Source organism: Rhinolophus ferrumequinum, chromosome 23 (genome assembly GCF_004115265.2).
Source record: "Rhinolophus ferrumequinum isolate MPI-CBG mRhiFer1 chromosome 23, mRhiFer1_v1.p, whole genome shotgun sequence".
Classification (NCBI taxonomy): domain Eukaryota; kingdom Metazoa; phylum Chordata; class Mammalia; order Chiroptera; family Rhinolophidae; genus Rhinolophus; species Rhinolophus ferrumequinum.
The window spans coordinates 37,703,306-37,715,451 of NC_046306.1; the positions used below are offsets into that span (position 1 = coordinate 37,703,306).

Sequence of the window (12,146 nt, forward strand, 5' to 3'; positions counted from 1 at the left end):
AAAATAATTCTTAGTAGTAGAGAAAATAATGTGACAATCAATGGCATCATGGATTCATAATCCAGTATTTGCAGCAACACCTCAGTTTTGTATTTTAAGTTTCTTTTCTTGTGCTCACTTCGAGGGAAGATGTTCCCAACGCGCCTTGAGGTAAGTTTCCCTACTGCTCCCCTCCCTCCCGGCCCCTCCCTCCCGGCCCCTCCCCCACCCCTCCCGGCCCCTCCCTCCCGGCCCCTCCCCCCCCTCCCGGCCCCTCCCCTGCTCAGCAGTCAATGCTAATTACCAGCCCTTTAATTATCAGCCCGGTGGGGAAATGATCCGGCCCTGAACCTTCGGGAGTGACGTGCACGGTTAAGCTGTCCCAGATACTGGAAGCTGTCTGTGTTCCATGCCTCAGGGAGAGGCATTGTGGCTGAGGATAAAGTTCATAGTATTTAGAAGTGGTCAGCCTCGGTGACTCCACCGTGTCTTCCACTGTTGGATCATGGGCTCTGAACCTCCATTTCCTCACTGTAATTGCACCACGCCACCATTTTGTTGAGAAGATTAAATGTAGTAAAATTGCCTTGTTACTGTAACTTGTAAAATAGTACACTAATGTGCAGGGATAGAATCTGCTTTATCCTCGTCTATGCACTGTGGGTGCAGAGAAACATTTGTTGGCTGAAAACTTCTTAATTGAGGAGAGAGGACTGAAAGGGGAAGGGCATGAGTGGAGTTGCTCAGGTAAAACTGTGCTGTGCACATGTGTCAAATTCAGGTTTAAAAGTTGAACCAGAATTGTAGAATATTCCTCTGTTCATTTTTAATAAAATAATAGCCAGTAATAAAAACTTCTTCTTTCTTATATTTTTTATTTGTATAAATGTGTAGCTCAATGGACCAACTTAGGGAAGTATTCTAAAATAAAAGCTACCTGTATGTGTTTTTGAGAAAGCAAAAAGCTACAATTAAGTTATATGCATGTCACTGGTACCACATCTAAGCGGTAATGAAAGACATTATGTGTGAAAGGTTACAATCCAGAGAAGGAGGAGGAGGAAAAAAGAAAACTGGCCTTTTAGTTATAATGCAAGGAAGAAATATAAATACGAGGAAATACTTCTTTGACATTTAGAGCTTTCTCACAAAAAGAAGTACAACACTGAAATCTTCCCCCAGAGATCTTTAAAAATAGTTTATAACCTCATCTCTCTGCTCATCATAATTTTACTTGCAATAAAAAACAATCTAAATGACCAATAAGGGGGAAATTGTTGGGTAAATAATGGCAATGGTACATTACTCTATGGAATATTTACATAGCCATTAAAAATTAAAATATGAGAGCTATGTAGCAGTATATTAAAATTCCTATGGTTGAACACTTAGTGAAGAAAGAATGCATAATTTTATCTATAGTGTGATTCTATTATGTAGAAATTAGGATTGAAAGCAAATTCAGATCGAAAAAGAAGCCAGAAAAATAAAAGCAACTGATGGTGTTACATGGCACCATTGTGGAGGGCGGGGGTAGGGGGACTGGATCTCCAGTTATTTGTGTGTAATAAGTAAAATATATGTCTTAGATATATTCATCTCTCTTGGAATTGTAACTGTAATCTCTATTGAGGACATGAAGATAAACTAATGGACTCAGAAAACCCTCTGCAGTCTTAGGAGTCCTAATTTTTAATAAGACGAGATGCAAAATTGCAGACACCTAAGTCGTGCTTTGGCAAGGAGGGGTGGTGTCCAGAGACTGCCACATTCCTAAGTGTCACTGGGCTCCATTAAAACCTAATTTATGGAATTAAAATTTAAATATATGGAAATGAACTTAAACAGTCTTGTCATTAGAATGCACTTGGTCTAATTGAGTTTGAGTGATACTGTAATAGCTGTTGCTACACTGTTATTTAAAAAGATGAAATCTGATATATCTTCCTGTTTTTATGCTGCTGGGAAACAACGTATAGATGGAAGTTTTCAAACTACCACAAGGTAGATGCTCTTGCTTAACGAAGACTCCAGCAAAGGGAAGCTGCTATCTCAATGAAATCATTGCTGACAATGAATCCAGTATAATGGGAATCCCTCAGTGCGATCCAGCCACATTAGTAAACAGAGCAGACGAAGGCCTTGCTGTGGGGCCAAAATGGGAAGATGCAACGGCAAATCCAGGCTCCCTCCTTCCCAAGTTGAACTGGCACTCTTATTTGAATACAGTGACCACCATTATCCATGGTTTTGCTTTTTGTGGTTTCAGTCACTGGCAGTCAACCTCAGTGTGAAAATATTAAATGGAAAATTCCAAAAATAAACAATTCATAAGTTTTAAATTGTGTGCCCTTCTGAGTAGATTATTAAAATTTTGTGCCATCCCACACCAACCCACCTGGGATGTGAATCATCCCTTTGTCCAGTGTATCCATGATGTGGATGCTTCCCATCTGTCAGTCACTTAGTAGCCGTCGTGGTTACCAGACTGACCATTGGTAGATATTGCAGTACTTGTGTTCAAGTAACCCTTATTTTACTTAATAAAGGCCTCAAAGCTTAATAAAGGTGATGCTGGCAATTCGGATATGCCAAAGAGAAGCTTTAAAGTGAAAGGTCACATATACCTTTGAGTGAAAAGGTATATGTGACTAGAAAAAACAAATAAACATAGTATATATAGGGTTCGGTGCTATCCTTAGTTTCAGGCATCCACTGGGGGGGGTCTTAGAATGTATTCCCTGTGGATAAGGGGAGACTACTGTACTTGCTTCCATAGTAAAAGAAGGTTTTAAGAGGTGTGTGTCATGGTTCTTTCCAGGTTGAGAATTACATTCACTTCAACATTTTAAATGTTTTTACATTAGCAAGTATACACATGCATAGACACACATATCAATTAATGTATATATTCTGGGGCACTGTGAGAATATGCTGCACAGACCTCTGATGCAAGGAGAGTAAGTGACCAAGGACCCCAGCTGTCGCACTCTGAAATCTATCACTGCATTGGCAACAGGCGACGCTGGCTGCGGGTGCTCCACCCAGTGACTGAGCACAGCAGGAGTACTCATCCCTGGGAGACGCAGGTTTCTTCTGACAGCTGACTTGGGATTTCCAACAGCCTTGCCAAACCTTCTTTAGACTATGGGGCAGTTGAAGACATTTTTCCCCAACCTTGTTCACTCTTTCTCTTTCCCTTATGAGGTCAGATTTGCATCACAGTTTCTTGCATTTTCTCTCCTAATAAAATCCTTGTATGTTTAATCCCATCTTGGCATCCGCTTCTCAGAAGATATATATATATATATATGGCATCCGCTTCTGAGAAGATACATACATATATATATATATGTATATATACATATGTATATTTGAGTCGTAATTTATCTCCAATTGATAGATATTAGTTGTGCCCAGAGTTTGCCATTATACAAATACACATAGGTCACGTCTTTTTTCAATTATTTTGCTATTTCTTTGGGGCTTTTTTTTTTAAAAAAACTTTGCCACAGTGAATGTTTCTTGCTGGAATACCTCCGAAGAACTCACAGAGCAAATGCCACACCTACCACTTCTTTTCTACATGTACAGCATTTTGGGTAGAGTTAAGAGTTTTTCTGACAAGTGAGCCCCAGGCCTTTGTGTGGGTATGTAGAGCAAGGACGTGAGAAACTACTCTTCCACAGTGTTCTTCCACATTCCAGGGAAACAAGAAGGGAAGGGTTTTGGCCACATCTGTGGTCTCTTCATTCTTCCCTGCTCGCCACCACTCTTGACGCAGATCATTTTGTCTTCCTCTTGTCCCATATCAGAGTTCTTGATTGCAAGTCAACAGGAATGGATTCTGGATCACTTAGGCAAAAGAAAATTTATTGGAAAGGTATGAAGAGCTCACAGTCTATGGGAGGCTGAAGGATTGGTTTTGGGGGAGCCCAGTGGGGAGCTGTGGGATTCACATCCTTAAAGAGATACCCATGAGGCACCTCTGAGGCAGAGAGAGCCTGCAGATTCTTTACAGCAGGCAGGTCCTTCAAATTTCACTCCACCAACAGAAACCAGTGGATTCAAGGTAATCCTCCACACATACTAGGGATATTTGGGAAAAGGAGAAATGAATGTTGGGTAGCAAAATATAATTTAAAAAGTAATAAGTACCCAGCACACACTCTTTTATACATTCGCATAGCCCTTGAGTTTGTAGATGTTCAGAGACTGGCCATAGCTATTGGATAATAAATTAGTTATTGCCCAAATGAAAGAAAGTTCCTGGTAGGGACAGAGCCTAGCTGTCACAGGAGCCTATTTGAACTAATTCAACCCCTTAGTTTCATTTCCATCCAAGGCCTTGGGTTCTGTTTTACTGTCCAAAAATGAAGTGTTGTCATTGCAAGGACAGCATCATTATCCATCAACTTATCTTCAAAGGTCCCTCACTTACTTCTAGAGCTTTGCTATGGACTTACTGGCTCTCCGTGCAGGACTTTTTCGTTTGTTTGTGTTCTGGTTTTGGCTGATTCCCAGATGTGATAGCACAGTACTGTCAACAAATGGAAAAGCTGGGAAGCCCTCCAGCAACATGATCAATGCACTTTTCACTCTCCCGCTCTGGAAACCACATCACTCTTCTTTCCTTCATAGAAGTGTTCCCTGGCTTTGTTTATTTCACTTAATGACCCCACCACCTTAACTTCCTTGAGAGTGTTTTTCTCCATCTAATTCTTATTTTTTTATTAAAATTTATTGGGGTGACAATGGTCACCAAAACTACATAGGTTTCAAGTGTACAATTTTATAATACATCATCTATATATTGCATTATGTGTTCACAACCCAGAGTCAATTCTCTTTAAGGAAACTCACTTCGAGCTATCACCAAGCCTGTTTGTTCAAAGCAAGCAGAAGTAAATGCTCTTGGAAAATCATCGTAAAATGTGAGTGCATATAAGATGAACGTGGCTTCAGCTGAGACAAAAAAAACCCTCCTTATATGCAAATGCAATTTGAATTCCTGGAAATGAATTCCAGAAGAGGGATGTTCAAGTTGATATTCAGGTAATATGCCACTATTGTCATTCCAGGTAAAGATGGTCTTGCAACAAGAAGGATTTGACCGAAAAAAACGAGGGTATAGAAACATCAATGAGATCGACATCAACATGAATGACCCTCTTTTTACGAAGCAGTGGTATCTGGTAAGTGTCCCTGTATTACTCCTAATGTTTCTTCTCGAGACTTCCAATAAAAGATGCATTTCCTCTCTTTCCTCATTATTCTTTGGAATGTGAGGCAGCATCTGACTCAGTGACTGGCTCTGACGCTCTGGTAGGTATTAATTTTCTGTCCCCACTCATGCATCTTTCTCTAATCTGCTTTCTTCTGAACTGCTAAATAGCCATGATCTCCTAGGGTCACATTAACTACCAACAGCAGGTCAGATTCTTCCAGACTCCGAAAAAGTACACCAGTGTATGAGTGAACACTAGCAAAAAAAAAAAAAAAAAACATATAAAAGTCAAGTCAAAGGTCTGGAAAGAGTTATCCAGGGTCTCAACAGTCAGTGTAATGGCAGGACGTGATAAAACTACAGGCATAAGAGAAAGAATCAGGTGACTTCACAAGGGACAAGCAGGAGACCTTGAAGACTAAATTAACAACAGTACAACCTATTAGTGCTTCCTAAAATAATGGCAGGAAATCAGTTTCACCGGGCTTAGTTGATGGAGATTCATGGCAGAGAAACCCAATCTGTCTGGTGAAATGTACGTTTTCTAGTTTACCAATAGTCCTTCATGATCCATCTGGATGGGTTGAGTTATGTTTAAAAGGGCCTCAGTGCCTCCAAACCAACCAAACTTCAGGGCATATTGAGGGAAAAGGAGTAACTAATTTATAAATGTGAGGAAAGCTTTATTTAAGTTTAAAAGATGTTCATCAAAAGAGAAAACCCTGTAGACTTCTACATTATAGGAACGCATCCCAAGTCCCCTCTTGGAGCTTCAGGACCTGATGATGCCTTATGATTTTTGACACAGAATTCTGAAAATCCCATCTGGGTGACCAAATGAACTTATATGTACAGTCAGTCCTATATATCCCCGGGCTCTACATCCATGGATTTAACCACCTGGAGATTGAAAATATTCAAAAAAAATTATCAGAAATTTCCAAAAGGCAACACTTGAATTTTTCATGTGCAGAGCACTATACTAAATCTGTGCAAATGAAGTGATGCAAATGAGACATGCCTTGCTTTAGCCTATATGCAAAATATAGGTTATATACAAACATTACACCATTTTATATAAGAGATTTAAGCATCCATGGATTTTGGGATCCACAGGAGTCCTGGAACCAATCCCCTTGGATACAGAGGGATGACCATATTAGTCAGGATAGGCTAGGTTTCTTATAATAACAACCCCCAAATCACAATGGTTTAATGAAACAAAAGTTGTTCACTCATCCTATACATCTAATGCTTGATAATCCCTCAGAGACTAAGGGTGATCAAACTCCATCTCTGCTCCACCTTGATCCCTGCTTTTATGAGCTCCTTAAAGAAGGGAAGAGGCAAATTGCACACTGGCTCTTAAAGCTTTTGCTTGAATGTGACAAGTGGCACATGAGCTCACATTTCATTGGCCAAAACCAGTCATGTGGTCATTCTCATTTCCAAGGGAATGGAGAGGTGTAATCTTAACATATGCCTGGAAGGAAAAGAATAGCCATTGTTATAAAGAGCACTAATGACATTCACAAAATGTTTTAGCAATACTGTTAATATAAAAGCCAGTTGGTCACTATGGGCTTCTGCCAGCACAAACTCTGATGTCACTATTTTTTAATGATTCATCTTTGAGGAAATCTGCACAGGACAAAAATGAAAAAAGAGTAGTGAGCATATTTATTTGAAATTTTTCTGTTTTCTTTTATATCTTCTTTTGATTTTTTTTAAGGTAGTGGATTTATTTTTTAATATGTATGTATGTCTGCATTAGAATATGCACTAAAGGTGAGCAAGCTATCTTTAATTTAGTTCGACAAATATTTTTAAGCACAATTGGTGTGGTAGTACTGAAATCACAAAGGTAAATAAGACATCGCCCTCTTGTAAAGGATATTGTATTTAGTAAGGAAATCATATTCAAATAAGAATAATCCAAAACAGTATGTGCTAAATTAAAAAAAAGTGAGGTATAAATAAAGAACTACAAAAACGAGCATTTAATTCTAAATGGGGGAGGGTTTCTTGCAGCTCTAAGGCATTTAAAAATAGCAATCTTGTCATAAAAGATGGGAGGATTGAAACTGTATTTGCATGCTTATGTAAAACATAAAACATCAATTGTGTATATCAAAAAATGGAGGGAATATACATATATATATATATATATATATATATATATATATATAATTGTAGTTGTCATTCAATATTATTCAGCTTCATGTGTACAGCACAGTGGTCAGGGGTGTAAATGTCTAACTATACACTGTTTTGTATACCTGAAACTAAGAAAAAAATTAATTTTTTTTCAAAAAATGGAGGGAGAAAGCCAGAAGAAATGGGTGGGGGAACACCCAAAAGTACTGGTTCATGGAAGATGTGGCCTTTGAGCTGGAAAACTGGATGCCTGCAAAGCATGTCAAGCAAATATTTACACAGGTGCTTTCCTACACCAAACTAATAAGATTCTCTGTTTTGGAATCCCTGTACCAGATCAATACCGGTCAAGCTGATGGCACTCCTGGCCTTGATTTAAATGTGGCTGAAGCCTGGGAGCTGGGATACACAGGGAAAGGTGTTACCATTGGAATTATGGATGATGGTGAGTATTTCAATGCCTTTATATCATTTGGAATGCAAGTGTGTCTTTGCATGCCTTCAGAATATAAAAGAGTCTTTGTTTTGGAGGAGGAATAGCCTGATGCTGGGCCTCACGACCATCTGAACTCACCTTCCTCTAAATCCATGGTCCTCAAATTTGAGGATGCCCTTAACAAATATTTATTGAATTAATAAATTTTTCAAAATAAACAAATGAAACTTGTCACTCAACCTTAGTTTTGTATTAGGCGATTGCTTATATCTTACCTTAAAACATCTTCTGAACCTCTTTATATTTACCATCTGTTTCTCTAGACCTACACTGTCCAGTGTAGTGGCCACTAGCCATATGTGGCTATTTACATTTAAATCTTAATTAAAGCTAAATAAAATTAAAAATTCAATTTCTAGCTTCATTTCAAGCTCTCATTATCCACATGGGACTGACAGCTGCTGAAGTTCAAGCCAACTCCATTTTTATCATCACAGAAATTTCTATTACACAGTGCAGCTCTAGATCCATGAAATAGCTTTTTAGCAGCAGGATTGGGGTTTAGAGAATTTTTGACTTTATTGTTATTTTCAGAATGAACCCTTGTAAAGCAGACTTTAATAACATTTTATGACACATGCTCTCTATAATATGTTATCCTATCCCAAATGCCTGACCGATAAAGATTGAACAGAGCTTTATTTCCTATAGTTTGTGATATGAAAACCAATGGGTTGGATGAATTGGTGTTTTTCTAACTACACATGTCCTTGGCTCTGCCAAAATCTGGAGCATCTCTGCCCTGTAGTCATTTCACTGGGGATGTACTGTCGCCCTTCGTTAGCTGTCTGGGTCCTCCAGTAAAAGCTCCACTGTGAAGTATTAGTCCAGTTACATATAAAGACTATACAGAGATGAAACAATGGAGCCTTTCCCTTCTGAAAATCCTCAAAGAACACTATGTTCTCTAAAGCAAGCCTTTGAAGCAGAATTGATGGGAAAACAAGGGGAGCCAGAGTGATTAAAATTGCTGCTGTCTTTGTGTGGGCTCATTAAATAGCAACATAAAAACAATGCCTCACTGTTTTCTGATGCATTCAATGTTTTGAAATGGATGTAAAAGCTTTCTCCAGTGGCCAAGGGCTTTCACAAGAACGGAGCTCTGCACAAGAGTGTGTGTGCACAGATGTCAGGAGCTTATAACTGTCTCTTTTTTCCTAATGTTTTGGTTTAGAAACCAAAGTAGCTAAGGCCAGCTCACCTAGGAGAAAAATGCATCTAGGTTTGGGGGAAACCTGCCTAGGGTATATTGTAATGACCATTTCACACAGCATATCTACTGGGTATCCCCCTACAAAGTATTAGAGAAACACCCTAAAAGTGCCACTACAGTAACAACGGAGAGGCACGCCATTCTTATGAAACCTCCAACACCCCCGTGATACTCACTGCAGGACTCTAACTGTAGCCCCCTTGACTGACTGTCCATCATCCCTTCCAAAGATAACAAGGCAGAGGTGACTCCTGGCTCTGTTCCACATTTGCTGGCTTGAGAGACCAAGTTCTTTAGAAAGTTTTGGAAGAATTTGTTTAATGTTACTTCTCCTGATGAGTGGTCTTTGGGACCGTCCAAAAGCAAACTCTCTGCTTCCCAATTAAAAATTTCTAACTTCTCCATTATTTTGGTTACCTACTACTGCAGAACAAACCACCCCAAAATTGGGTGGCTTTATACAAGTACCACGTTGTCATCTCTCACAGTTCTGTGGGTTGACCAGGCCAAGCTGGTCTGTTCTGCTGCTGGTCTCCATGGGGTCTCTAATGTAGTTGGAGTCAGAAGACGCTTGACACTGGATTCAACCGGAAGCTTCCTCCTGCTCCATAGAGTCCCAGGGTCTCTATTCCACATGGTCTCCTCAGCAGTGTAGCTGGATTTCTTACAGATGGATCAAGGCTCCCGAGAATTGACATTCTAAGAAGCAGACGCTGCCGGTCTTTTTAAAGTCTGAACCTGGAATGGGCAAGCATCACTCTGCCACTTCTGTTGAATCCACAGTCTCAGGCCAGATTCCAGAGGAGGGGAAATAAATTCTGACTCCTGGTGTGGAGAGAGAAAAGGATTTGTGGCAATCTTTCATTCAATGTGTGCTTATTCAGTATAACAACTGAAGAAAAGAAGGACTGCCAAGTCATTGTCTAAATCCACTGTTGAAGAATAAGATGAGCACATTTGGAACAACAGTGGCCTCCCATGCAATGAGGACAGGTCCAGGTGCTAAGCAGCCTCTTACTATGCCTCTCAATTGGACATATCTGATGCAACACCTACAAATAGAAAGTAGTGAAGGTGAGGCTGGGAGCATCCGTGCTGTATTCTCTCTCTTAACTGCCTGGGCATGTGAATGGCATGATATCATTTTCCAGATATTCTCTCAGCAAGATATCATTGCAAAACAAGATTAAAGACAGACACAGATGCTGACCCTGACCTCTAAGAATGAAACAATGTAATATTTTATAAGCATTGGCTTTCTGTATTTTGGCCTATATGGCAAATATTCTATCATCTCTATGTGGAAGGTTCAATTTGTGGATAGTCCAGTTTATTTTTTTAAAGTATAGGTGACATACAATATTATAGTAGCTTCAGGTGTACAACAGTGATTTGAGATTTATACACCTTACAAAATGATCACCATGTTAAGTCTCACAGTCATCTGCCACCATACAAACTAATTATGATATTATTGACTATATTCCCTATGTTTTGATAGCCCAGTTTTAATAGCCATTCACTCCTTTTTGGTTGCCCAACTCAAAACTCAATTGCCATTCCCTCTGGTAGATCCAGTGACTTGCTTGATGCTCAATAAATATTTTCTGCCTTCAGTCGGGTGCAACTTAATGCCATTTCCATATACTACACATCACTAGAAGAGTTCCTCCATGATTAACTATTGCCCAAAGGGACAGAAAGCATTTCTTAAGGGTCTACTCTAACATCCCAAGCAATGAAATGTCCGCACGTGCCCCACTTAACGATGACAATTCATCCCTTTTGTTGTAATGGAATTATTTAGTGTTGGGAATTTGATCTAGAAAATGGGATGTGACCATAGCCAGACATGGGTTGGTCAGGAGTTACCCAGCCCAGGCATGATTCAAGGCAAGTGGCTGGCTTTCAAGGTCAAAGATGGTCAGAGATGGCATGGCCAAGGCCTTTAGCTGATATCACATGGAGCCAAGAGAATGAGGTTGAAGGCCAGTGAGGTGGGGCTAGAGAGAGCTTCAAGCTGAAGTAGCAATAAAAACTAATATTTATTAAGTACTCAGTATGTACTAGGCACTATCTAGCATTTTGGAAACACCATCACAGTTACTCTCTAAGGTTAGTATTATTATTGTCCACATTTTGCAGATGAAAAAAATTGAGGTTTAGGGAGGCAAGCAACTGCCCAAAGTCTCACAAGAAATCCTAACCACCATCCTCAGTGCTTGAAACCCGCCCCTTGGCTCCATTTTCCTGGTGGGACTTTGTGAACAGGATCTCATCCATGTAAGCGGAGGTCCAGACAGTCACCACACCCTTCCAAGAGATTTAGAACTCTGCATCACGTAGAAAAGTAGCATTTTCTTTCCTAACTTGGGCTTCATAGGCCTCAGAAGTTCCAGTGCGATGTTTGTTCCAGTTCTTATTGTTGTGTAGCAAATTACTCTGACACATAGCAGCTTGAAGTAACTATTTATTATGATTTTTGTGGCATAGGAAGAACCTGTCTTGGCAGTTCTCACTTGAGGTTTCTCATTCAATGGAGGTCAGATGTTGGCTGGACTGTGGTGATCTGAAGGCTCAATTGAGCTGGACATCCAAGATGGCTCATTCTCAGGCTGGTGGTAGCTGATGGCTGCTGCTGGAGCTCAGCTGTCAAACAGAGAGCCTACACGCGGGCTTCTTACACGGCAGCTGGTTTACTCCAGAGTGAGCAAGTGTCTAAAAGGAACAGGTGGAAGATGACTGGCATTTTCTGACCTATCCTTGAGGTCATACAATGCTGTTCTACTATGTCCTACTGTTAGAAGCAGTCACAGTCCACTCAGACTGAAGAGGCGAAAATAGACCTACCTCTAATTGGGGAGGGTTGGGGAGGGACATTGTTACATTGTGGAAAACCACATAGGACGGGAGGTATTAAACCATCACTTTTGAAAAATACACTCCATGCATTGAGGTCTACTCCTCATCAACATATAAGTCAGTGGGGGTGGTACAAGTGGCTAGCTTTCTTGGGACAATGAAAGGAACACAGCTTAGGACCAGGGGCCTGAAATGTAATACATATCAACTAA

At 40.0% G+C, this 12,146-nt stretch overlaps 1 protein-coding gene across 1 annotated transcript in view; it reads left to right on the plus strand.

Moving 5' to 3' along the window:
* The window catches only part of PCSK2 (proprotein convertase subtilisin/kexin type 2), a 274,524-nt gene that overhangs the window by 139,069 nt on the left and 123,309 nt on the right, over window positions 1–12,146 (plus strand). The window contains exons 3-4 of the mRNA XM_033095229.1: window positions 5,061–5,174; window positions 7,700–7,808. Of these exons, the coding sequence (XP_032951120.1) occupies window positions 5,061–5,174; window positions 7,700–7,808 (223 nt within the window). The remainder of the gene's footprint in view (window positions 1–5,060; window positions 5,175–7,699; window positions 7,809–12,146) is intronic.